Raw genomic sequence first — 23,642 nt, 5'->3', positions numbered from 1 at the left:
TACTTGTATACTGAAAGACACTTTATTTTTGTAAAGTCTTGGAAAAGATATAATTCTCAGTTGCCTTTCTTTGGAGGGGAACGCCTTGTTTATCTCTGTGTCCAGTATTGCTCCCATGAAAGTGAGGTTTGTCGGTTGAAGGGATGATTTTTCCTCGTTCAAAGTCAGACCTAACCTGGCAAACAACTCCACGCAAGCCGCTGTTGACGATCGGGCCGATGCTGCTGAGGGTGCCTTGACCAACCAGTCGTCGAGGTAAGGAAATACTTGGTTTTTCTGTTTCCTTAGAACAGTAGAAAAATGTCTTGAAGAGAAACCATTCTGAAAGATTGCTTCTTGAGATAGGTGTTTAGGGATCGGAGGTCTAGAATAGGACGCAATTGGAACGCGTTTTACTGGACTAGCAATAAATAAATAAATAAATAAATAAATAAATAAAAAAAATCGGGAGTAAAATCCCCTTCCCCTGTGGGAGTTTGGCACCGGTTCTAGTGCTCCCTTTTGGAGCATTATCTGAATCTCCAGACGCATCTGATGTAAGTGCTCGACCTCTTGATGTTTCGGAGGTGTATAAGGGGGCGTTTGTAGAAGTTCTAGAGTGTGTCTGAATTGAATTATATGGAGGACCCATTGGTCTGTAGTTATTTACTGCCAATTTTGGAAATAATAACCAATCTTTCCACCCAGGGGAACATGTGACGTCAGAGGGATAGGTGTAATCGGACCCTGAAGGTTGTAATTGCCGTCGGGTGTTGTCCTTCCCTCGACTACCTCCTCTACCTCTAGGAGTAGATTTTGTGTAGCCTCCTGACTGGCGCTGCATATACTGCTGACGGTAGGGCAGAGATGATGTGGAGTAAGACCAATATCTTCCTTGCTGGTATCCTCCTCTGTAAGACGATTGGCCTCTACCCTTAGAGCCTCAAAAAAGAACTTTCCTATATTGTAGTGTTCCTAATGATTTTGGTGTATCAGTATCATTTTTGATACTTTGCAGTGCCTCATCTATGTTTTCCGAACAAATCCGCGGACGGACCAGAGGACGCCCGGAGTAAGCCAGGAAGCCAACGGATCCGTGAATCGCCGTGCCACACTCCCGAGGGAGGAGTGTGGCTACAACAGGTACGGCAGCGTTTGGGGGACTGGGTAGGAAGACTGGGTTCTTCTAGTTCGTAGCCCGTGTATGCCAGAATACCTGTACAACCTTATTGTGTAAATACCCCCTACTCACCTGTAGTCATTCATATGCACCCTCGCACGTACCATCCACTGTTTAGCACCTAAGCACTGGTGTCCCCTGCACTTACCCGGTTCCCTGTGGGAGAGTCCAGATAGAATACAAATCATGACTATCTGTACCTGTTCTCTCTTTCCCTGGCGGAGTCCAAGGCGGTGTAGGGAAGAATGGAACATACCCTGAAGCCTGCCTCTTCACCATCTGGAAGCAAGTCCCTAACCAGACACCACCACGGACTCCAGAGCGTTTAAGAGAGACTCCCTGACAACGCACCATAAAAAGAAGTTTACTAAAATAAAACCTTACCTACCCTGAAGAGGTCTCAAGTCTCTCCCTGATCCCACGCCACACACTAACCTCCCCCTGATCATAATCCGTGGTCACTCGTTCTTGTTGAGATCTTGCTGGTGGAGATCTAGGTCTTGGTCCTGAGGTGTGAGCCTAAGGAGACCTGCTTCTTTTTTTAGATCTCCTAGAAGATGAAGACTCTTCCTCTACGTCACTAGACATGACATCCTTCCTGGCTTTCAGTTTTTGAAGCCATAGTAAAAGCCTTCCTTTATGGTCCCTCAAAGCTTTATTGGAAAAAGTAAGACATACCTTACAATCCTTTGCCTGATGGTCTTGATAAAGGCAGTAGATGCAATCCTTAGGAGGGTCGTCTGCATAGAGCCTTTTCTTCAAACAGGTGGCACAGGCTCTAAATAAACCTTTTTCTCCTGGTCAGCCATTGTAAAAGATGGAGAAATAGAAGGTAGTAATCCAAATAACTACATCTGAAGAAGAAACTCAAATCCAATCCAGATTAAGCAGAAACTGAAGAGTTTGAACAGAGCTCAAAGGAGACTCCCTAGCACAACGTGCGGTAGAAAACCTGAGGGGCAAAAGGTTCTCTCAGGAGGGTTCTAGAGTGTGAGGAACTCCGATTGGTTCAGGGAAAGGTTTGGTCTCTTTTACATAAAGGTTATGGGTTGCAAAAGGGAAATAGGCCTAAGCCTCTTTTTAGTTTGCTATACTACTAAGCATTACTTTTTTATGTACCGGAGACTCTAGTCTCGACGACGGGGCATGAATCAGGCATGTGAATCTATAAAAGCTCCAATACTGGAGTAAAATAGCCTCTTGCCAAATTGCTCCAACTTTTTTGATTCCTTATCCGGCGGGGCAGTAGGAACGCGGTCTGACGTGGAGGCCTGAATGACTAGGCTCTCCGGAGTCGGATGATTGGTTAAAAAGGCAGGGCCACCCGGTGCCGGGAGATGACGCCGGGCCACATTTTTGTCCACAGGAACCCATCAAAACATCAGTCAAGCCCTCATTGAATGGGAGCAGAGGTTCCGTAGAACTTGCCGCCGGCTGAAGCACTTCAGTAAGAAGGTTGGTTTTATGAGAGCTGGTAGGCAGATCGAGGTCAAGGGCCTCAGGTGCTCTATAGAGCACCACAGAATAAAGGGGGGGGGGGGGGGGGGAAGACATAAAACCCGGCTCAGAGGAGAGGTGAAGGCCACTCGTGGTTGGACTCCCACTGCTGTGCAAGAGGGTCCTCGGACCCCTCCCAGTAATCCCCCTCCTCCACAGCCCGCGGCATAGGCGGCAGCGGCGGGGGAGGCACAGGGGTAAACAAATGCTCCAACTGAGTCTGAAACTGCGCCAATCCGGCTGCATGTCCCAATTTGGGTCCCAAGAAAGGGCGGTGGCAGAACAAACTGAGTCCACGCCGGGAACGGAGCCACAGGGGGCACCAGAGCAGAGCTGCCGGCAGAGGGCCCTGGAGTCACAGGCTGAGGACCTTGCGGCGCCGGAGCCGAAGGCGGGCAAGGGCCCTCCATAGGGACCGGGGGGCCCAAAGGACCATCAGCGGGAGCCCTAGGCCTGAAAAGGCGGTCCATGGCGGCAAGAAACTCTTGCACCTGGGCCAGAGTCGCAGACGGACCTAGATAAGGGGGGTAGGCCACGGGACTCTGGCTGCTAAGGAGCTGCAGGGGAAGAACCCCTGAACCCCTCGTCCGCATCCAGAGAGCGACGGGGGGACGTCCGAGAGCAAACACGCTTCTTCGACTTATTTTTGTGGCGTCTTACCCAATTCCGAGGGCGAAGACATCGACACCGAGGAGCAATGATGAAATGGCTCCGCGGATGATCCCTTGAGGGACCCCTGGACCTCAAACAGCGCGGAGACAACTGCAGGGCCTCCAGCAGCTTTCGGGACGGCTCCTGCAAAGCCTTCTGGGCCATGGCCATACAGTCGGGACATGACCGAGAGTCATGGTGGCGATCCAAACAGTAGAGACAAACATCATGGGGTCCGCCACCGACATGGTACGGCGGCAGGACCCATAGGATTTAAATCCAGAATCCCCACTTGGCACCAGGAGTCCAAGACTCAAAAAGATGAGACAAAATTCTCAAAAAAGTTTAGTTCAACAGTGACTAGGGTATGTGCTCTAACTGGATCTGAGCTTGCTGGCGTGGAAAATGAAAGACCCGATGTCAGCGCGCATGGGTGGTGCCTAAGTAGTCTCCGTGACGTCATCTTGGAGCTTACGACGCCAGCGGCGGACACGGAGCTGCACGACGCCACCTACCGAAAAGCAGGGGTACTGCTGACGAAAAAACTTTCCGGATCCAGTCTGATGCCTGGGAATATTCTAAGGTAAGGAATCTATCACTAACGTGTCTCTTTCAGATATGCAAAAACGTAGCTAAAATTAACACAAAGTAGTTATGAAATTTCAGCTTTCGTAAGAAGTTGATAGAAGTGCAAATTGGGATGTAGGAATGGCAACATATTCCATATGTGAAACCAGGATCATGCAGACAGCAACAAGGAGGAAGCTGCGTAGAGGATTCGAAGGGAAGCCCAAGATGAAGCAGAAACTTTACAGCCTTGTCAAAATGAACAGCTTTGTAGTGACCTACGGAGATGCGAGAGGGAATTAGTAAGACATTTACATCAGCATGAAGGAACCAAGAGACACCTGCCAAAGTAAACAAGTCAAAGATTTTTTTTTCTGTGAGTCTTACTTTCAAATGTGGGCACATCTTCTGTGGTAACCACTAGGTTTGCTCTGCAAGAGTCGCCAGAATTCATCTGCTCTGCATCTGGTCTCTTCTGAACAAGCATTGATTTACTTTGGCCTGCTTGGTCTCCATGTCCTTTGAACTCTTCTGCTGTGATAGCATCCGCAGCATTGGTGACGTGTGTAGCTGCGGCGGATGCCCATCCATCCGTATTGTCCGTCACTTTCTTTACAGCAATAGGCTGCTTGCGCTGGCAACGTGAAGCTGCAGATTGTGCTACTTTCTTCTTGAACTCCTCATCCTCCAGAACCTTTTCTTCAATCAGTCGCTATTATTAAGAAAGCAGAGGAAGGCTGAACTTTAACTATGAGCACTGCAAATAATATTTACATCGTAAGGTAGAAAGAACAGGCTAGAAATTCAGCAAAACAAAACACACCAAGTAAGCTGGTTTGAATTTGCATCAGAGAGAAATTCAATGAGAGGGTTAACTCGCAGCAGATGCACTAGCATATTAAGTAACATAAGAAGCATCTCGGACAGCATTTTTCTAATAGAAAAGCAAGTCACCAATATGTTATCAAGTCCATAAAAAGCATAAATAAATCACATTATCAATTCTTGACTTTTGCGCTATCACACATTCATTGTGCTCCATTAAATCTAGAAAACACCCTCATAAGAAGAATACGATTAGATAATTTAAGGTTAATTGTACAACAAGTATCGTTAACCACAAACAGTAGGCTCTTTTACTAAGAAAAGTGTCATACAGAGTTAAGCTGGCTTTGAAGGACTGAACAGCCTGTTTGAGGTAGTTCAGTCGTTTTACTGTAATTCAATCTCTTACAGTGGAATGATATTTTTAGCCCAAGAGATTGAGCAGTCTTGATACGGCCTTTAGGTTAAAGTGAAAATTCCAAATTGCGTATAAAGCTTCAAAAGTGCCATTTTGAAGCAAGTGTACACAGAACTAAAATAGTAAATCAGCGTTAAAAGATGGCAACTCCTTCCCATTTTGACATGTGGAATACTCTGAAGCTTGGCGGCGGCTAGGAAAAGACCATGGGTAGGCCGTAACAAAATTGCCCGTTAATGATCAAATCCTCACGTAGTGGACATCCCTCTACAGATTGGTTTACCCAAATAAATAAAAAAGTGCTTTCGTTCTGCCCACTGTTTATCCACTGTAATCATAAGGACTGATGTGTCCTGCGTACGAGAGGCATCCTGGAGCATTCAACAAAATAAAAATCTTTTCCTGCAGAAAAGCTGTGTGTCTTTTTTAATTAAACTAGCTGTCACAACCAGTTGTTGCCTATATTAGACAATTTTAGTTTGTCTTTAACCCCTTCGCTGCTGATGACGAGCTCAGCTCATCGGCTACGGCGCTCGTATGCGGATGACGAGCTGAGCTCGTCCTGTAAAGTGGGTTTTTAAAATCTGCAGCACACCGCAGTAAATCGGACCGCGGTTACGGTGTTAAATGAGAAAAAAATCATTAAAGAAAAGTGAAACAAACTTAAACAAACTATTTAAAAAAAATAACCCAAGAGGTACTGAAAATGTTCCTGACCCACCCTTAACTGCAGGTAATGCCTGTGGGGCGCAGGATGGTAATATTTTTAAAAAAAGTCTGTTTATTGAAATGTTATCATGAACAAAGGTTACAAAATAACAGAAGAATACAGACCATTACATTTCTGCATTCATCATCCATGTGTAAGCAATACATATTAAAAAAAAAATAATAATAATCTGCATTTGCAGCTTGCCGTTTAGAAGGGGAAGGAAGTACAACCATTTACAGTCTTTAATCCACCGCAGTATCACGTACATAATCACTTTTCACCACTCTCACAGTAGTCAAAAGCCCCAATAGGCAGGTGCGTATGTTGCAGACAATTACTGTTGCCACCATTGCTGTAAGTAATGAGGTGACCTCCTCCCAATAGGCTCGGATCTTCGAACAGTTCCAGGCGAGGTGAATAAAGTCTGCTTAGTCAAGACCACATCTTTTACATCTCGTCTCCAACCTTAGACCATAACAGTAGAGTTTCGCAGGAGTATAATACATTTGATGCAGATATTAGAAATGCAAAATCCGCAAATTACCATTAGGCGTAAGCATCTGAACTAACGCACATGTGATTCGCCATTCCTCCTCAGTTAGTGGGTCATCAACCACCTCATTCCATCTCTCCATAGCCTTATTAGTAGTATATGGAATTTCATGCAGTGCTACAGTGTATAAGCGAGATACTAGATGTGTGGTATTAGATGAGGTCAGCATTAGTTGGAGGGTTTCCAAACTTGATGGTTCAGCAGGGTAGCCAGGATACAACTGTTTGATGGCTCTCTGCAGTCTGTAATAAGTGAAGAGCAACGTCTGATTTTTAATGTAAGAAAGGTCTTGCAATGGGCGAAACCTTCCTTCATGATAGAGGTCAACAAAGGTTTCTATCCCAACCTGATGTAGTAACTCCATGCCCACTTTATCCCTGGTAACAGAGCTCTGGGTGATGATGCGGGGATAGTGCCATAGCATGTAACGGTACCTTATGAGCCAGCTTTCCCAGTCGGCGCCACGCATCATTAGTTGCGTCGATTGTATTTATGTCTTCAGCATGAAGTGGTGGCCGTCGGTGTGTGACAATGGCTGTTAAGGGTATTGGCAATGCACCTCCCTCTTCTACTGCTGTGTATGTCAAGTATGGTATCGCGTGGTACCAATAAGTGGCATATTGTGCTTGAGCACAAAGGTAGTATAATAGGAAATCTGGTACGCAAAAGCCTCCCCTGGAGTATGGTAGTGTTAAGGTTTGGAGCTCTACACGTGCCTGTTTGCCAGCCCAGATCAATGAGCACTAATGATGTGATACGCTTAAAAACTTCTCGGGGGGGGGGGCGATGGGAATATGGGAATGTTGTTAAACAGAAAGAAATTTGGGTAAGATATTCATTTTCACAATCGCAATACGGTCTGCTAGGGAGAGCGGTAATTGTATCCACCGGTTAATTTTATCCTCTAAGGAGGATATCACCCTCCCATAGTTAGTACGAATGACCATCTCCGGATTTCTATGGTACCAAAACCCCAAGTATTTAATTGGATCAACTTGCCATTCTAAGGTAAATTCAGTTGTATGCGGCGGGTGGAGTTTGTTAGGGGAATGATAGATGATTTGGTCCAATTTATTTGAAGTCCAGAGTGTCTTCCAAATTTGATGTATTCCCTCAACAGTGGTGCTAAATTTTGTTCAGGGTCGCAGACATATAATAGCATATCATCTTCATATAATGATATGTGTAAGTGCCTAGAAGGGAATTGTAGAGCAGAATGGTTATGCTTTTGTCGTACTAAGCAAGCTAGGGGCTCTAGTGCTAAAGCGAATAACAAAGGTGATAATGGGCACCCTTGCCTTGTCCCACGTGCAATATTAATCTGGTCTGATATATACCCATTTACTCTAACTCTAGCCACCGGTTTTGTGTATAATAGCTTCACCCACTGCGTGAACATCAGGGGGAACCCATCCTGTCTACAATCGTGAAGAGGTATGACCATTCTATTGAATCAAAAGCCTTCGCAGCATCTAACATAACCGCTACTGCCTTAGTGGTGGGTATTAAATAGTGTGAAAGTGCGAAGAGAGTTCTGGTGTTATGCGTGGTGACCCTGGATGGTATAAAACCAGCCTGATCCGGGAGGACCAGATTAGTCATAAGTGGTTGTAACCTAAGTGCAAGGATCTTGGCCAGGATCTTAGAGTCGACATTTATCAACAATAGAGGCCTATACGAATCACACAACTCAGGGTCTATAGCAGGCTTCAGGAGGGCTATTATCACCGCTTCCCGTAGCGTCTGAGGGAGTACTTTCTGATCGAAAGCGTGACCATACATAGCTACTAAGTGTGGGGCTAATATATCGACGTAGGCTTTGTGGAATTCAGAAGTAAACCCGTCCGGGCCAGGGGCTTTTCCATTCGGTAACAATTGTATGACCTCCGTAACTTCCTCAACCGTTATCGGTAGTGACAAATACACCCGTTGGGTGTCCGAGAGCCATGCAATAGCCACTAACTAAACACTTCTGCAGGCAGTGCGGTGGCTTGATGTGTACAACTCGCTATAAGTTCGTACAAACCCTTGTAAAATACCCTCTGCGTCTGTGGTTAAAGAGCAATCAAACTCCTGTATTTGCAAGACCGTCTGGGGGCCGCGCCCTTCACAGATCTTAGATGCCAGGACTTTACCAGGTATGCCCCCCTCACCAAATTTCCTAGCAGTGGATCGTTTGGAAATATATTTAAGCTCATTGTCAGTGAAAGATTGATGCTCTGTTAGGACAGGTCTCAACTCTCCCAGTAAGGCTGGGTCCTGCGTACACTCATATTGGGTGTAAAGCTCTTTCATCCGGGTTTCACATCTGGCGAGCTGTCTCCCAATATGAACAATTGTTACTTACCTGTAAACAGGTGGTTCTCCAGTATTGGTGTCTTTCATAGATTCACATGCTTGAATATCCCCCGTCGTCAGAGTGGGAGCTCCCACGGTAAATAAAATAGCAAATATATATATATATATATATATATATATATATATATATATATATATATATAAAAAACATAAAACCTGAAATATGTAATAGAAAAAAGGCATAACAAGCCTACACATTTCTACATAGGAATGCATGGAAAAGGAAAAAAACCATTTGCAGTCTATCATGGTCATTATGTTGGTCCAAACCACAGCCAATCAGGCGCCAGGAACCCTCTAGAACCTTCTCCTCAGAGCTCAGCACCTCAGATTTTCGTAGCACAAGAGTGACCACAGAGTCTATGAGGAGAAAAGAGCCTCTGAGGGGAGGTCGCATGTGAATCTATGAAAAACACCAATACTGGAGAACCACCTGTTTACAGGTAAGTAACAATTGTTCTTCTCTAGTATTAGGGTGTCTTTCATAGATTCACATGCTTGAATATAGAATAGAAAGCAGTAATATCCGAAGAAAACTTCCCAGCATGATACACATGCATAGACTTCTAAGACCAAATATGTCTATAATCATGCAAGATGTACAGTAACAAGGTAAACCATAATGGAGGAGGAGGGAAGACAGAGGCTCACCTTATTGAAAAAGATAGCAAAGCCTAGCCTGTCCCACTGCATTGTCTGCTTTGTTAATGGCACACAGGCAGTAGTATTTCGTAAACGTGTGCCTGCTTGACCACATGGCTGCTCTGCAGATCTGATGCAGCTGCATACCGGCAAACAGGGCAGTTGAAGACGATATCGCCCTGGTAGGATGGGTCCTCACTGAAGACTGTAGAGGCTTGCCTGCCTGTTGATGGCAGAAAGCAATGGCTGAGGAACCCCACGAGCAATAGTAGGATTGGGAACTGGACGCCCTTATTGGAAACGTCCATAAGCTATGAAGATGGCAAATGTCAGCAGCTGCATAAATCCATCTAGCTATGGTGCCTTTAGACTCGGCTTGTCTTTGCCGTATATATCCATAGGCAATAAAAAGTCGATCGGATTTGAGAATGACAGAGGTCCTTTGCAAATAGAATTTTAAAACATCTTCTGATGCCAAGGGTAAGTAATGCCCTCTCCGCAGGGGATTGGGGATAATGAAAAAACTTCAAGATAACTAGTTCATTCAGGTGAAAATCCGAAGGCACCTTAAGCATAAACCTTGGGTTTGTACGTAGCACCACAGAATTGGACGTGAATTGTAAGAAAAGTGAATTGACAGTGAGAGCTTGAACATCACAGACTCTTCAGATTAAGTTAATGCTAGCAAAGAGAAAACCCGTTGCATGTTAGGAAACTGAAATACATCCTGAAAATTGGCTAAAATGGGTGACGCATGAGCTGCGCTAATACTACATTAAAATGCCATGATGGAGGCAGACGACGTACAGGAGGAAACATTCTGAGTAGTTCCTTAAAGAACTGTTGTATTCTTGAAGAATAAAGAGATGGACCCATCCTGACGTTACCTTGAAATGGCTGCCAAAAAGACCTTCAACGTTGTATGAGATAAGCCTGATCTTGCCAGGTGCAAGAAAAAGGTAATATCTAGTCTGGCGTTGCATGAAATGGGTGAACCCCAGCAGATTAACACCAAATGCAGATTTTTTTTTTTTTTTTTAAAGGACTGTATGTCTTTATTTTAGTAGGTGCTCTTGTGTAAGCCAGTACCTTCTTACCATCCGCCGAGAGTCAGATGAGCTAAATCAAGGCGCTTCAGGAGCCAAGCTGCTAATTTTAGAGAAGCCGGATCGGATGGCAAATGTGACCATACTGAATGGAGAGGAGATTTGGTATTGGTCGAAACTGTATTGGATCGTACTCTGAGAGGACAAGAAGTTCGGTGAACCAGTATTGGCGATGAGAATAAAACACAGCTCTTTCTTCATCTTCCGGAGAACTCTCGGAACCAACGATATCGGAGGAAAAGGCGTAAGCATGTAATTGAGACCAGTTTATCGAAAAACGCCTTCCCCTGCGAGTCCTTGTGGGGATGCCAGCTTGCAAAGAAACAGGCATTTGCTGTTCTTTTGTCGCAAAAAGGTCTAGATCGGGATGACTCCACAGCTGGAAGATTCGATCCGCCGTTGGCTGATGCAGTTCCTATTCGTGGTTGGACACCTGTTGACCTGCTGAGGGTGTCCGCCAGCACATTTGCAACTCCCGGCACATGAACAGCCAAGAGTTTGATCCTGTGCCATATTGCCCAAGCCCATATCTCTTGGGGGATCTGAGATAGAAGAACCGACCTCGTTCTTTCCTGTTTGTTTAAGTAATGCATACTTGAAGAATTGTCGGTGCGAACCAATACTATGGCCCCTTGAATGATAACATGAAAGGATTTGAGGGCTAAGAAGATGGCACCTAGCTCTAGCAGATTGATGTGCCAAGCCTTTTGTTGAGGGTTCCATTCCCTGCTGACCTTCAGCCCTTGAAGATATGCTCCCCAACCCTCGAGGGACGAGTCTGTGGTGATTGTGTAATTTGGCGCTGTTTGAAGGAAAAAACGCACATCCCTTCTACAAATGTCTTTCTTGGACCCACCAAACAAAAAGGCCTCTTGCATCCAAGGATTGATTTGAAAGATCTTCGAATGAACTGGAGACCTGCAACCAACGTAGAAGAACCACCAAGTGGGAGATGCAGGCCAGTCGTTCGTGTGAGACAAACACCTTTGCTAGGTTTGTATTGGTTGATGCTCCGAGAAACGTTGATATCGGAGCTAGTACTAGTTGGGACTTGTCATGATTTATTCAAAATTAGGTCTTGAAACAGTGAATGATAAGTCTGGGTGTGCTGGACTGCTTGTAAATAAGAGCGAGCCCTTATTATACAGTTGTCTCAGTAATGTTAAATTTAAATGCCTTGCAGACGTAGATAGGCTGCCCCTGGTGCCAGCATCTACGTAAAGACACGTGAAACGGACCTAAATCCAAGAGGTAGGACTTTAATTGAATAAGTTCTGTACCTATTGTAAAGCGCAGCCACTTCCTGTGCTTAAGAAGGATTGGCACATGAAAATATACATCCTGGAGTTTGAGAGTAGTTATAAAGTCGTTCTGGCATAAGAACTTTAGGACTGTCTTGAGGGACCACATTTGTAAAGTTTGCGCAAAGATCAAAATCATGCGCTACTTCCCTCATATGCTTGTTGATCAGGAACTGAAAGTAAACCCTAACGCTGTTGGAGATTCGGAACCACTCAGACGGTCCCAGATTGTATCCATATAGACACTTGCGCAAACGACACCCGTAGAAGAGAAGGTGGAGGTCCCTTTGGAGGTGTAGAAAGAGGGAAATTTGACTAATTGGAATAAAATTGAGATATTAGACCTCTGACGTTTTTGGAGGGAATAAAGGTATGTTCCAAGTAATCCATTGTTTCTAGAAGAGTTGCCTCGGCTGTACGATGATTGTCTATGTAGGACCTGTTGGTACTGTGCCTATATGACTGCGTTTGATTTGCGTAACGCAGTTGGTTCTGATTGCAGGAGCCAATACTGGATGGAACTCCCTTGAAACAAAGGACGTGGACCTACGTTCTCGGCACTACGAAAAGGCTGCGATTCTATATCCCGAAGGTGCGGGCAGTATCTGTGTCCTTTAAGATGGTCTGCTGTGCCTCATCAACATGCTGGCCAGAAGGGATCCTCAATCAATAGAACAAGTGAAGTATTGAAGTCTGAAACTCCCTGCGAAAGGCGTAGCATTGAAGCAAAATTGTCTTTGCCAGACTGCCCCTACAGCGAGCTGTGGGAAAAAACCTGCACAAGCAATGTCCGCTTCACAGTGTATCATTTCTGATGCATTTCTCGCTCTCTCTCCCTCCTGCAGGATCTTCAAAGCGTGAGGCTTGAAGGATTCTGGCATAAGTTCTACTGGCGCGAACATGTCACTGCACATCTGGCGGCATACTTGCCCAACTGGCTTGCAAGATAATCGCTGTGCCGCCTGAGTAATGACGGAGTCAGGGTAGGCTGAATAGTGGGGAGCTTCACATTTCTTGTCGAGGCGTGGAAAACAAACCGCCGGCACAGAGTTTGGCCTCTGTATGAGTCTAACATCTTCTTGCTAAATACAGTCTATGATACGAACTGAACAAACTTGTCGCTCTCTTCATAAGGAGGGGAAGCCTCCAACATTCACCGGAGGTGAATGCAATAGAACTCCAGCTATAAGAGAAGATGTAATCCCGCCATGGTACAGGCCATGGCAGCCTTGCTGTCAGAAATACATATTTCTGATCTGAAGAAAAAACATGCTCATACGGCTATGTGCTGCCCAAGAAGAATAATGGCAGGAGTAAAAAGCCATCACGTGGATGTAGCAGAAAGCTTCAGTCGACGAGATAAATAGTCTACCGAAAAAAATTGTGCATAAAAGTCAACAGTGTGTGAAACCAACTGTCAACGGACTCAACCGTCGACGAATCCAACAGTTGACCGGGTAATCCGTCAACGAAGCTGAATGTTGACGAAGCTCACCATCGACAGAGCTCACCGTCGACGAGCCTACCGTCGACGAGGCCTACCGTCGAAGAGGCCTACCGTCGACGAGGCCTACCGTCGACGAGGCCTACTGTCGACGAGGCCTACCGTCGACGAGGCCTACCGTCGACGAGGCCTACCGTCGACGAGGCCTACCGTCGACGAGGCCTACCGTCGACGAGGCATACCGTCGACGAGGCATACCGTCGACGAGGCATACCGTCGAAGAAATTTACCATCGACAAAAACTCCCAGTGGTCTACGAGCCTAAAGACTACAAGAGGGCACTGTCATCATTGTCGTCGACGCATGCCTGGAGGCGTTGTCGTTGCAGAGCAACAGTGACGGCAGAGATTGTCGTCAGAGGGTACATTGACCGTATCGCCGACAAGCTGGCACATTTTCACGTAGAAAAGTGCGCAGAGTGAGTCTAGACGCCTGAGAGTAAATCTCGTGGGCGTAGATGTGGGAGGCAGACTCAAGAAGGCCAGAGACCCCTTAATTGTAATGTTACTTCAGCTGGTGAAGTAGAGGAGAAGCATCACTTAAAATCTTAATGTGCAGGACACACAAAAAAATCCTCCCACATCAGAAGGGGGGTACAGTCTAAGCACAAGAAAAACACCTTCTCCCCTTACCATGTCAGAGAGCAGCAAAGTGTTGTCCATATACTTTTAATGAGGGTTCACAGGAAAAGGTCTCAGCTTCCCACAAGTGACACAGGGTCTGAAGGAAGACTTCATGTAAGAAGACATTACAAAACTGTGATATTAAGAGAAAATTGAAGAAAATTTGAAGAAAACTGAGCAGAGCGCAGGGAGACTCCCTTCACACGACGCGCGGTAGAAAATCTGAGGTGCTGAGCTCTGAGGAGAAGGTTCTAGAGGGTTGCTGGCGCCTGATTGGCTGTGGTTTGGACCAACATAATGACAATGATAGACTGCAAATGGTTTTTTCCTTTTCCATGCATTCATATGTAGAAATATGTGTAGGCTTGTTATGCCTTTTTTCTATTACATATTTCAGGTTTTATGTTGTTATATATATATATATATATATATATATATATATATAGTAGATTATTGCTATTTTATTTACTGTGGGACTCCCACTCCGACGACGGGGGATATTCAAGCATGTGAATCTATGATAGACACCCTAATACTGGAGAACCCGCAATATTCCTACCGTCGTGCTTATGCATACCCCCATCAGGGTGGCTTTAAAAGCTTCCCACAAAATGCCCGGATCGTCGACAGTTGATACATTTAAGTGGAAATAATCTCTTATCGCCGTGGCTATGGTATCAGCTTATATAGAATCAGTCAGTGCCTTGGCGTTAAAGTGCCAGCTAAATGGAGGAGGGGAATAATGTGGAATCTGAAGGGTCAGGAGGACTGGATTATGATCAGACAGTTTTAGGCATGTGTCTCACGTCCAGTGTCCATAGTAATGCGTTATCCGACCCCAACCAGTAACCAATGCGAGACCAGCTCCCATGTGCGTTGCCCATGTAGTGTCTGGGTGCCTTTCTCTCCAAAGATCCCGCATGTGTAGTTTGGCCATAATATCAAGCACTTTCGACCGTGCCTTTCTGTGGTGTCCACTGAACGGTCGATATGGTAATTTAATGCAATATTAAGGTCTCCACCCCATAGTATTGTATACATCATGCATATGCTGCCATAGCTCCTGGTAAAACTCGGGTGATAGATAGATAGATAGATAACACAAGAGTTGCCCGCAACAAAGAGAGCCCACACAGGAAGGTGAAGCCGAAATCTTTAATGGATGCTTCACGCAGGCACACCAAGGAAAGCTGCAGTCAAAATATCCAGCCTGATGCGTTTCGTGCTAGATGCACTTTTTCGAAGGCTTCTCACTGCTGGCGTAGCATCCGGCATTATTTCAAGCACCAACTTTGATTAAAGGCACCTGTCCCAGTGGGCGTGGCCGCGCTCGGCCTTCTGGTGCCTGTAGTGCTGAGTTTTTACTCCAGTGAGTTGCCGTCTTGTTACACCACTCCATAACGTGAAAAATAAAGTCCCAAGTGGGTTACGACAGCTTCCCTGTAATGCCTGGCAAACATTACTGCTTCCAATAAAATCAGCACCTGTCCCTTCAGACGTTCTGCCGGTTGGCGTCACATCAGGTCTACAGCCATGCAGCAGGGCTCTCTCCACGGCTCGGACCAGCCGCCTTTTAATTACACACAAGAGTTGCCCGCAACAAAGAGAGCCCACACAGGAAGGTGAAGCCGAAATCTTTAATGGATGCTGCACGCAGGCACACCAAGGAAAGCTGCAGTCAAAATATCCAGCCTGACGCGTTTCGTGCTAGATGCACTTTTTCGAAGGCTTCTCACTGCTGGCGTAGCATCCGGCATTATTTCAAGCACCAACTTTGATTAAAGGCACCTGTCCCAGTGGGCGTGGCCTCGCTCGGCCTTCTGGTGCCTGTGCCGAGCCGTGGAGAGAGCCCTGCTGCATGGCTGCAGACCTGATGTGACGCCAACCGGCAGAACGTCTGAAGGGACAGGTGCTGATTTTATTGGAAGCAGTAATGTTTGCCAGGCATTACAGGGAAGCTGTCGTAACCCACTTGGGAACTTTATTTTTCACGTTATGGAGTGGTGTAACAAGACGGCAACTCACTGGAGTAAAAACTCAGCACTACAGGCACTAGAAGGCCGAGCGCGGCCACGCCCACTGGGACAGGTGCCTTTAATCAAAGTTGGTGCTTGAAATAATGCCGGATGCAACGCCAGCAGTGAGAAGCCTTCGAAAAAGTGCATCTAGCACGAAACGCGTCAGGCTGGATATTTTGACTGCAGCTTTCCTTGGTGTGCCTGCGTGAAGCATCCATTAAAGATTTCGGCTTCACCTTCCTGTGTGGGCTCTCTTTGTTGCGGGCAACTCTTGTGTGTAATATATATACATATATACATATATACATATACACAATTGCAGCCTAATAAATACCAGAGCTGAATCATGCTGTAAAGAATTTCCACCATACATGAACATGCATTAGAAACATGAGAAACAACAAAGATTGTTTAGAAACTGTTTTAATGCTTAGAAAGCAATAGCAAATCTCATAAAACACTGAAAGCATAGAAAGCTCCCAGGCTGCATTGCAAATACACAGTCTAAAAAGACTGAAAAGCTAACCTGTAGCTGTGTAGCAATAAACTGACACTGTGCCTTTAAGGCACTCCTGACCCCCAGCTTCCCATCATGCCTCAGGGGTGACAGTTAGGTCAGTTCTTTGTGGAGACTGAAAAACCATGAAACAAAGAGGTTAACAATATCTCCAACTTAAAATAGTCCTTTGCCCGGGGAGGCGGGAGGGTTGCTTACGACTTTGAGGAGGATACCCCTGGAAGAGAACTAGGATTACAGGTAAGTAACTAATCCTTCTCTTCCAGGGGATCCTCATCAATAGTCATAAGCATTAGAATAGAATAGCGAGCCTCACCTCATCTCCCTGCGGGCAAAGGAGAACACAGACAACGTGATAAGTAAGCTTAGTAAAAAAAACAAGCTAGGATAGAGGAAACCACTATCCAAACAGATTTCTCAAGGAGGCCTGGCCTACTTGAGCATCCGCCCTGAAATCAAATTCTTGGCAGTAGTGCCTCCTAAAAGTATAAACTGATTACCAGGTTGCGGCCTTGGAAATTTCAGACATAGGGACGTCATGCAAGAAAGCAATAGTGGCCGCTTTCCCCCGGCTGGAATGCGCCTTGGGAGGTAAAGGTAAGGGCCTTTTCGCCAGCTGGTAAGCTAAGGTAATGCATGAAACAATCCATCTAGAAATGGATCTCTTAGCCGCTGGGAAGCCTGTTCTCATGGCGCCATAATTAACAAACAGTTGATCTGTCTTCCTTATTTCCTTGGTACTTTGTAAGTAGAACTTATGCACCCCCTTAAGGTCTAAGGAATGAAGCGACCGCTCAGCTGGGGTCGCTGGATCAGGGAAGAAAGATGGCAGGGAAATTGACTGATTGATGTGGAAATCAGACACCACCTTAGGGAGAAAAGAAGGATGCGCCCTTAAGACTACTCTGTTATGGTGGAAAACAGTGTAAGGCTCATTGGTACACAATGCCTGGATCTCGCTTACTCTGCACGCCAATGTAATTGCTACCAGAAAAGCGGCCTTCCAAGACAAATGCTGTAAGGAAGCTTTGTGGATTAGCTCAAAAGGAGGGCCCATCAACTTTGATAACACCAGGTTTAACTCCCACGGAGAAGTGTTTCGAACAGGGGTATACACTTTCTTTAACCCTTGTAAGAAGTCCTTGACCACCTGCATCTGGAGTCGCTGACTAGGCGACTTCCTGTACGCCGTAATGGCAGACAAATGCACTCTGATAGAAGCATACTTAAGACCAGATCTTACTAGATACAGAAGGTAAGGGAGGATGACATCCTCCTGCCCCTTCATAGGCTCAAAGTGATCTGCTTTACACCAAAGAAAAAACCTCTTCCACTTAAACGTGTATGACGTTCTTGTGGAGGGTCTTTTTGCTTATTTTAAAATATGCATACAACCAGGAGGCAGATGTAAATGTCCGTATTGCAGGACCTCAGGAGCCATGCTGTCAAGTTCAGCGAGGGAAGGTTGGGATGAAGAATCCTCCCCTCCCATCTTAGTCAGCAGGTCCGGCCTGCAAGGTAGTCTCCTGTGTGGAAGTACCGACAGATGAAGAAGGTCCGAGTACCACAACAGCTGTGGCCAGTCTGGAGCTATCAGAATCATGGTCATGCTGGATCTGAGTAGCTTGGACACCACCTTCGGGATCAGGGGAAGAGGAGGAAAGGCGTAAGCAAATGTCCCTGACCAGTCTATCAAAAGAGCATTCCCCCTCGTCCCTGGACGGTGGAATCTGGACGCGAAGGCGTGGCATTTTGTGTTTGTCGTCCGAGAATAGATCTATTTCCGGACGACTCCAACGATGGAAATGGTCCGCCACCACCTAGTCGTGTAGCACCCAGTCTGGCTGATCTTCGAAGTGCCTGCTGAGTGCGTCTGCCTTGACATTTAGCTCTCCTGGAAGATGCATTGCCACCACCGAGAGGTTCCGGGCGAGCAGCCAGTGCCAGATCGCTTGTGACTCCAGGGAGAGAGGATGCGACCTAGTTTCACCCTGCTTGTTCAGGTAAAACATGGTCGTCGTGTTGTGTGTCTGGACCAGGACTAAATCGGACTCTATTGCAGGCAGGAAAGCTTTCAGGGACAGATGGACTGCTCGTAGCTCAAGCATGTTGATGTGGTAGGTCTGTTCTTTTGCCGACCACCGTCCCTGAATCTGAAGGCACCCCATGTGTGCCCCCCAGCCTTGCAGAGACGCGTCTGTCACCACCGATTTCACTGGTAGTGGATGGTGAAAAGGGACTCCCACCATCAGATTCTGCTGTTGATTCCACCATGAGAGGGAGGATCTCGCCGCCTGGGAGAGAGAGAGAGAGAGAGAGAGAGAGAGAGAGAGAGAGAGAGAGAGAGAGAGAGAGAGAGATCTGATCCTCCCAGCGACCTGACGACTAATCCCACTGGTCCTCCAGAGTCTGCTGCAAAGGACGCATACTCAGCCTGGCATTGGGAATAAGGAAGATGTAGGATGCCATCGATCCTAGCAGGGATGCCACCTGCCGGACTGTCAGATTCTGCACTTGGAGCAGAAGCCTGCACCTTTGTCTCATGGAAGACAGTCTCTCCTCCGAAGGATACGCTGTTCCCACACTTGTGTCCAGAACGGAGCCGAGGTAGTGGATAGACTGGGTGGGCTGTTGCACTGACTTTTCCATGTTGACATGCAACCCGAGTTCGTGCAGCTGTTGCAGACAAAACTGGAAGTCTCGCCTCACTTGCAGTGGGGATGGACCTTTCAGCAGCCAGTCGTCCAAGTATGGATAGACGAAGAGACCTTTTCTGGGAAGAAAAGCTGCCACCACTGCCATGCATTTGGTGAATACTCGCGGAGCCGACTTCAGACCAAAGGGCAGGACCCTGCACTGATAATGTTTGTGGCGGACCACAAACCGCAGGTACTTCCGATGACGCTTTGCGATGGAAATGTGGAAGTACGCATCTTGGAGGTCCACCGAACCCATCCAATCGCCTACTTGTAGTTGTGGACATATTTGGTGAAGGGCCAGCATGCGAAACTTCTCCTTGATTATGACTGTTCAGAAGTCGAAGGTCCAGGATTGGTCGAAACTTGCCCTCCTGATCTTTTTTGGGGGACAAGAAAATATCTGGAGTAAACTCCTCTTCCTCTTTCAGAGGGCGGAACCTCCTCTATAGCCTGCTTTTGGAGAAGAGCTCTCACCTCTTTTCGAAGCAGCTTTAACTGATGAGACTTTTTGTGGTGGAAAGTCCTTTGGAAGCGCACGTAAAAGTAGCGCATATTCATTGTGTAGTATATTCAGCACCCAGCGATCTCCTGTGATGCTGGCCCACTCTGCTAGATGTTGAGAAGCACTTCCTCCCACTGGAGTGGGCAACGGAGGCGGAGGAAGCCACTGTTCATGGCTTTCCTCCTCTTGTCGGGGTAGAGGACGGCTGCTGGTGACCACCTCTACCTCTGTTAGATTTTCCTCCTCGAAACTGGGACTTGCCCTGATTCTAGTTCTGGGACCACTGAGGGGGTTGAACCCTCTGTTGAGCACCCTTGTGCTTGTTGGTCTTGTATCGGCGCTTAAACTCTTTCTTCTCCAAGCCGACTGCTTGGAGTGTCCAGCTCAGTTTTCATTCTACTCATCTTATCGTCAGTGTGGGAGCCGAAGAGAGAGGAACCAGAGAATGGAAGGTTCAAGATTCGTTGTTGTGCATCTGGTTTAAGGCCGGTCAAGCGCAACCAAGACTACCTTCTGGCGCATATTCCATGCGCATACGCAGAAAGCACTGCGCCGTCCGTCGCCTTGCTAATCTGGTTAGCCACCAGACATCCTTCTGTCAGTGTCTCTTCAAAGTCTTTCTGATCATCTTTTGGCAGTTTGGATTTGAAGCGGTCCATGGAATCCCACAAGGCTCTATCATATCTGCCTAACAGCGCAGCCGCACTGGATACCTTCAGAGTAGAAGCGGCAGAGTTGGAGACCTTGCGACCGCACGAGTCCTGGGATCTGCTGTCCTCGTCTGGAGGAACTGAAGATGTAGCAGTGACTGCATGTGTCTTACGGGCTGCTGATACGATCACAGAGTCTGCAGGAGGATCAGTCTTAAAGACCAGGTCAGAGGTAGCTGGCTTGCATTTTTTCTGGATGCGAGCCGGTACCGCCTTAATGGTCGTTGGAGACAAGAATATGTTCATGACAGGTTCCACAATCCCTGGAACCAATGGAAGTGAGGGACGAGACCCAGACTTCTGGTGAAGTGTCTCAAAAATCACCGTTGTGGTGACCTGGGAACATACATTGCAATGTTGAGCTTTTGAGCTCCCCTTTGATGACATTAACACGTACCATGATGTCCTGCAATCGGTGAGACCCTAGAGATAGGGCTATCCGAAAGCGTGGGGGAATAATCCCGCTTTGAAGAGTAGGTAGGGGAGGAAGAAGAAGTGGACGGTGATCTTCTACTCCTGCGTTGAGCACTGCGTCTACCATCTCTACTCTAGCGATGTTCCCTTCTGGGGGAACGAGATCTAGAAGGCCTCCTCACAGGTGATCTCTCAGCTTGGACCCTGTGCCTGGGAGGGCTGCGTCTGTCCGCTTCTTCAACCAGTCTTTGAAGAGGAGACCTGTGCATAGGACTGGCATACTCATGCATCTGCCTCCTAGCTCCTGAATCTCGCCAGTGATGTAATGGCAGATTCCAGCTCGGCGACAACCGCACCTCAGTAGGAGAAGGCTCCGTCAGTCGCAAAGGTGATTTGCGTTCAGGGTTACTGGCCTCTGGCGAGGCTGACCTTGAGGAAGCTCGCCTGGATGAATGAGAGGAGGAGTGGCAGGACGCTGACTCAGTCACCAGAATCACCGATCCTTCTCTGGATCTCTCTGAAGCAGGTCTCAACGTCGGTCGGGAGTCTAAGTCGATCCAGCAGGCTTCCTCGATTCTTTTCGCCTCGACGTCAAGTGCTCTTTTGACGTCGAATGCCTCCACGGCGAGCGATGCCGGCGAGAGGCTGGTGAAGATCAGCGATTTTGACGAATGGAGTGCAGCCAATGACAGGACATGCCTCTCTCTCTCTACGCCGGACGTCGCTGGGACGACGGCGGAGCAGCCAATCTAGAAGTAGAGGGTCTATGCGACAATGGCAGAGGGGTATTTGGCACCCTCGACGCTGAAAGCCGACGAGACGACGACGGATATCTCATCCTCGACACCGATCGGTGCCTGGTTGCTGACGGCGTAGGACTCTGGGCTCTCTGAGTCGATAGCTGTACCTGCGACGAATGAGGTGAGCCTGTTAGACGCCGAACGCCGTGTCGACGACGGCGGGGGGGTCACACTTCGACGCCGATCGTCACCTGGTTGACGACGGCGGGGGTGTGATGCTCCTAGACGCCAAACGTCGCCGGGTTGTCGGCGGAGGTGTTGCAATCCTCGACGCCGATCGTCGCCGAGTTAACGGCGGGTCTTGAATTCTCGACGTACCTGAATCTCCTCTTCGACGGAGAGCCCGCCGTCGAAGGTCTTTTTTTTAGATAAATGACCCACCAGTAGATCTTTCCTCAGCACGGAGCCCGACGCTGAAACTGAGGACGTGAAGTCTTGTCCTTAGAAGGTGTTCTCGACCTCTTGGAGCCCTTCTTTACCGGAGACCTTCCTCTGGATGACCTATGAGCCAGGCCATAGATGCGAATTCTCTCCCTGTCCTTCAGAGTTCTTCCTGACAGGGTTTTGCAGTGAGGACAGGTCCTTGGATCATGTTCTTCAGGCAGACAAAGTATACAGACTTCATGGCTGTCTGTCTTGGCCTTCTTTTTATCAGAAGGGCAGGTATCAAAAAGAAGGCATTTTAGGGAGAAAATGCCAAAAAAAACGGTCAATAAGAGATTCTTACTTGACAAGATATAAACCGTCTAAGTAAATCAAAAAAGTTGTGAAAACGAAGTAAATTTCTGACAGAAATCAGTAATTAGTGGAGCTGTGTCATCAGGATCCTTCCTGAAGGAGCCGGAAAGAACAACTGACCTAACTGTCACCCCTGAGGCATGATGGGAAGCTGGGGGTCATGAGTGCCTTAAAGGCACGGTGTCAGTTTATTGCTATACAGCTACAGGTTAGCTTTTCAGTCTTTTTAGACTGTATTTGCAATGCAGCCTGGGAGCTTTCTATGCTTTCAGTGTTTTATGAGAATTTGTACTGCTTTCTAAGCATTATAACAGTTTCTAAATAATCTTTGTTGTTGTTTCTCAGGTTTCTAATGCATGTTATTAATGTATGGTGGAAATTCTTTACAGCACGATTCAGCTCTGGTGTTTATTAGGCTGCAATTGCATCTATATGGCACATATAATATAGTGTTTCCGGGGTCCCGCGCATGGGCGGGAATATTCTAATGCTTAGGACTATTGATGAGGATCCCCTGGAAGAGAATCCCTGTGATAAGGACATACCTCCCATTCTGGTCTACTATCGTGCGTTCAACCTTAACATTTGTGCCTTTCCTCACCAATGTCACGACCCCTCTAGAAAATGATGAGTATGTGGAAGCGTGCGTTGTTTCAGGCCTATATTTTTATGAGTGTCCGGGGCAATGTGGGTCTCTTGCAGTAAGGCGATGTCTATACCCCACCGATCTCAACAAGCAAATGCCTACCTTATTTTCTTGGGATTTGTGAATCCCAGGACATTCCAAGTGATTAGGTTTAATCGCAGTTTACCTAAGGGTGCATCATTAAGAAGCATCATACGTGACTGGATAATTTCAAATCAAGCACATCGCAATAGTGTCTACCCATGTCACAAAATTTAAAAATCTCTGGCACAGAACTCTCAACGCAGATCTGGTGTACAACATGAATCTCAACAATGCATCTCAAATGCTTCGGTCCTCGAACTAGAACAAGTCCCCAGCTCCACCCTCCCCCACCCACACCATATCCCACAAGTAACACTCAAACATCATAACCTTTATGGGGGAACACCCATGTGGCGGTCCACCAGGGTACACTACACCATCCAACTTAATGGATGGTGGCAGACCGTACTTATCTATACAGACCTAATCTTCAGTAAACATTCTGGCCAATGAGCCGGCAGTTGTGCTAACATTATCAAAATAGCAGAACGACTCCCCATTACACTACTTGTTCAAAATCAACAAAGCATCCCATTACAGTTTGTTACTGGTGCCTATGGGAACGTAAAAGTTAGTAATAGGTCCGCAGCATGTACTT

The 23,642-nt window shown here is 46.9% G+C and overlaps 1 protein-coding gene across 3 annotated transcripts in view; it reads right to left on the bottom strand.

The window, feature by feature from the left end:
• Positions 1-23,642, bottom strand: part of LOC147673477 (tudor and KH domain-containing protein-like) — a 619,192-nt gene that overhangs the window by 379,832 nt on the left and 215,718 nt on the right. For all 3 annotated transcript variants that reach the window (XM_086947328.1, XM_086947327.1, XM_086947329.1), the window contains exon 5: positions 4,262-4,586. In XM_086947328.1, the coding sequence (XP_086803454.1) occupies positions 4,262-4,586 (325 nt within the window). The remainder of the gene's footprint in view (positions 1-4,261; positions 4,587-23,642) is intronic.

This window comes from Lissotriton vulgaris, chromosome 12, assembly GCF_964263255.1.
Source record: "Lissotriton vulgaris chromosome 12, aLisVul1.2, whole genome shotgun sequence".
In the NCBI taxonomy this organism is placed as follows: Eukaryota; Metazoa; Chordata; class Amphibia; order Caudata; family Salamandridae; genus Lissotriton; species Lissotriton vulgaris.
The sequence above is the reverse complement of the archived record's forward strand: the minus strand, read 5'-3'. Positions and strand labels throughout refer to the sequence as shown.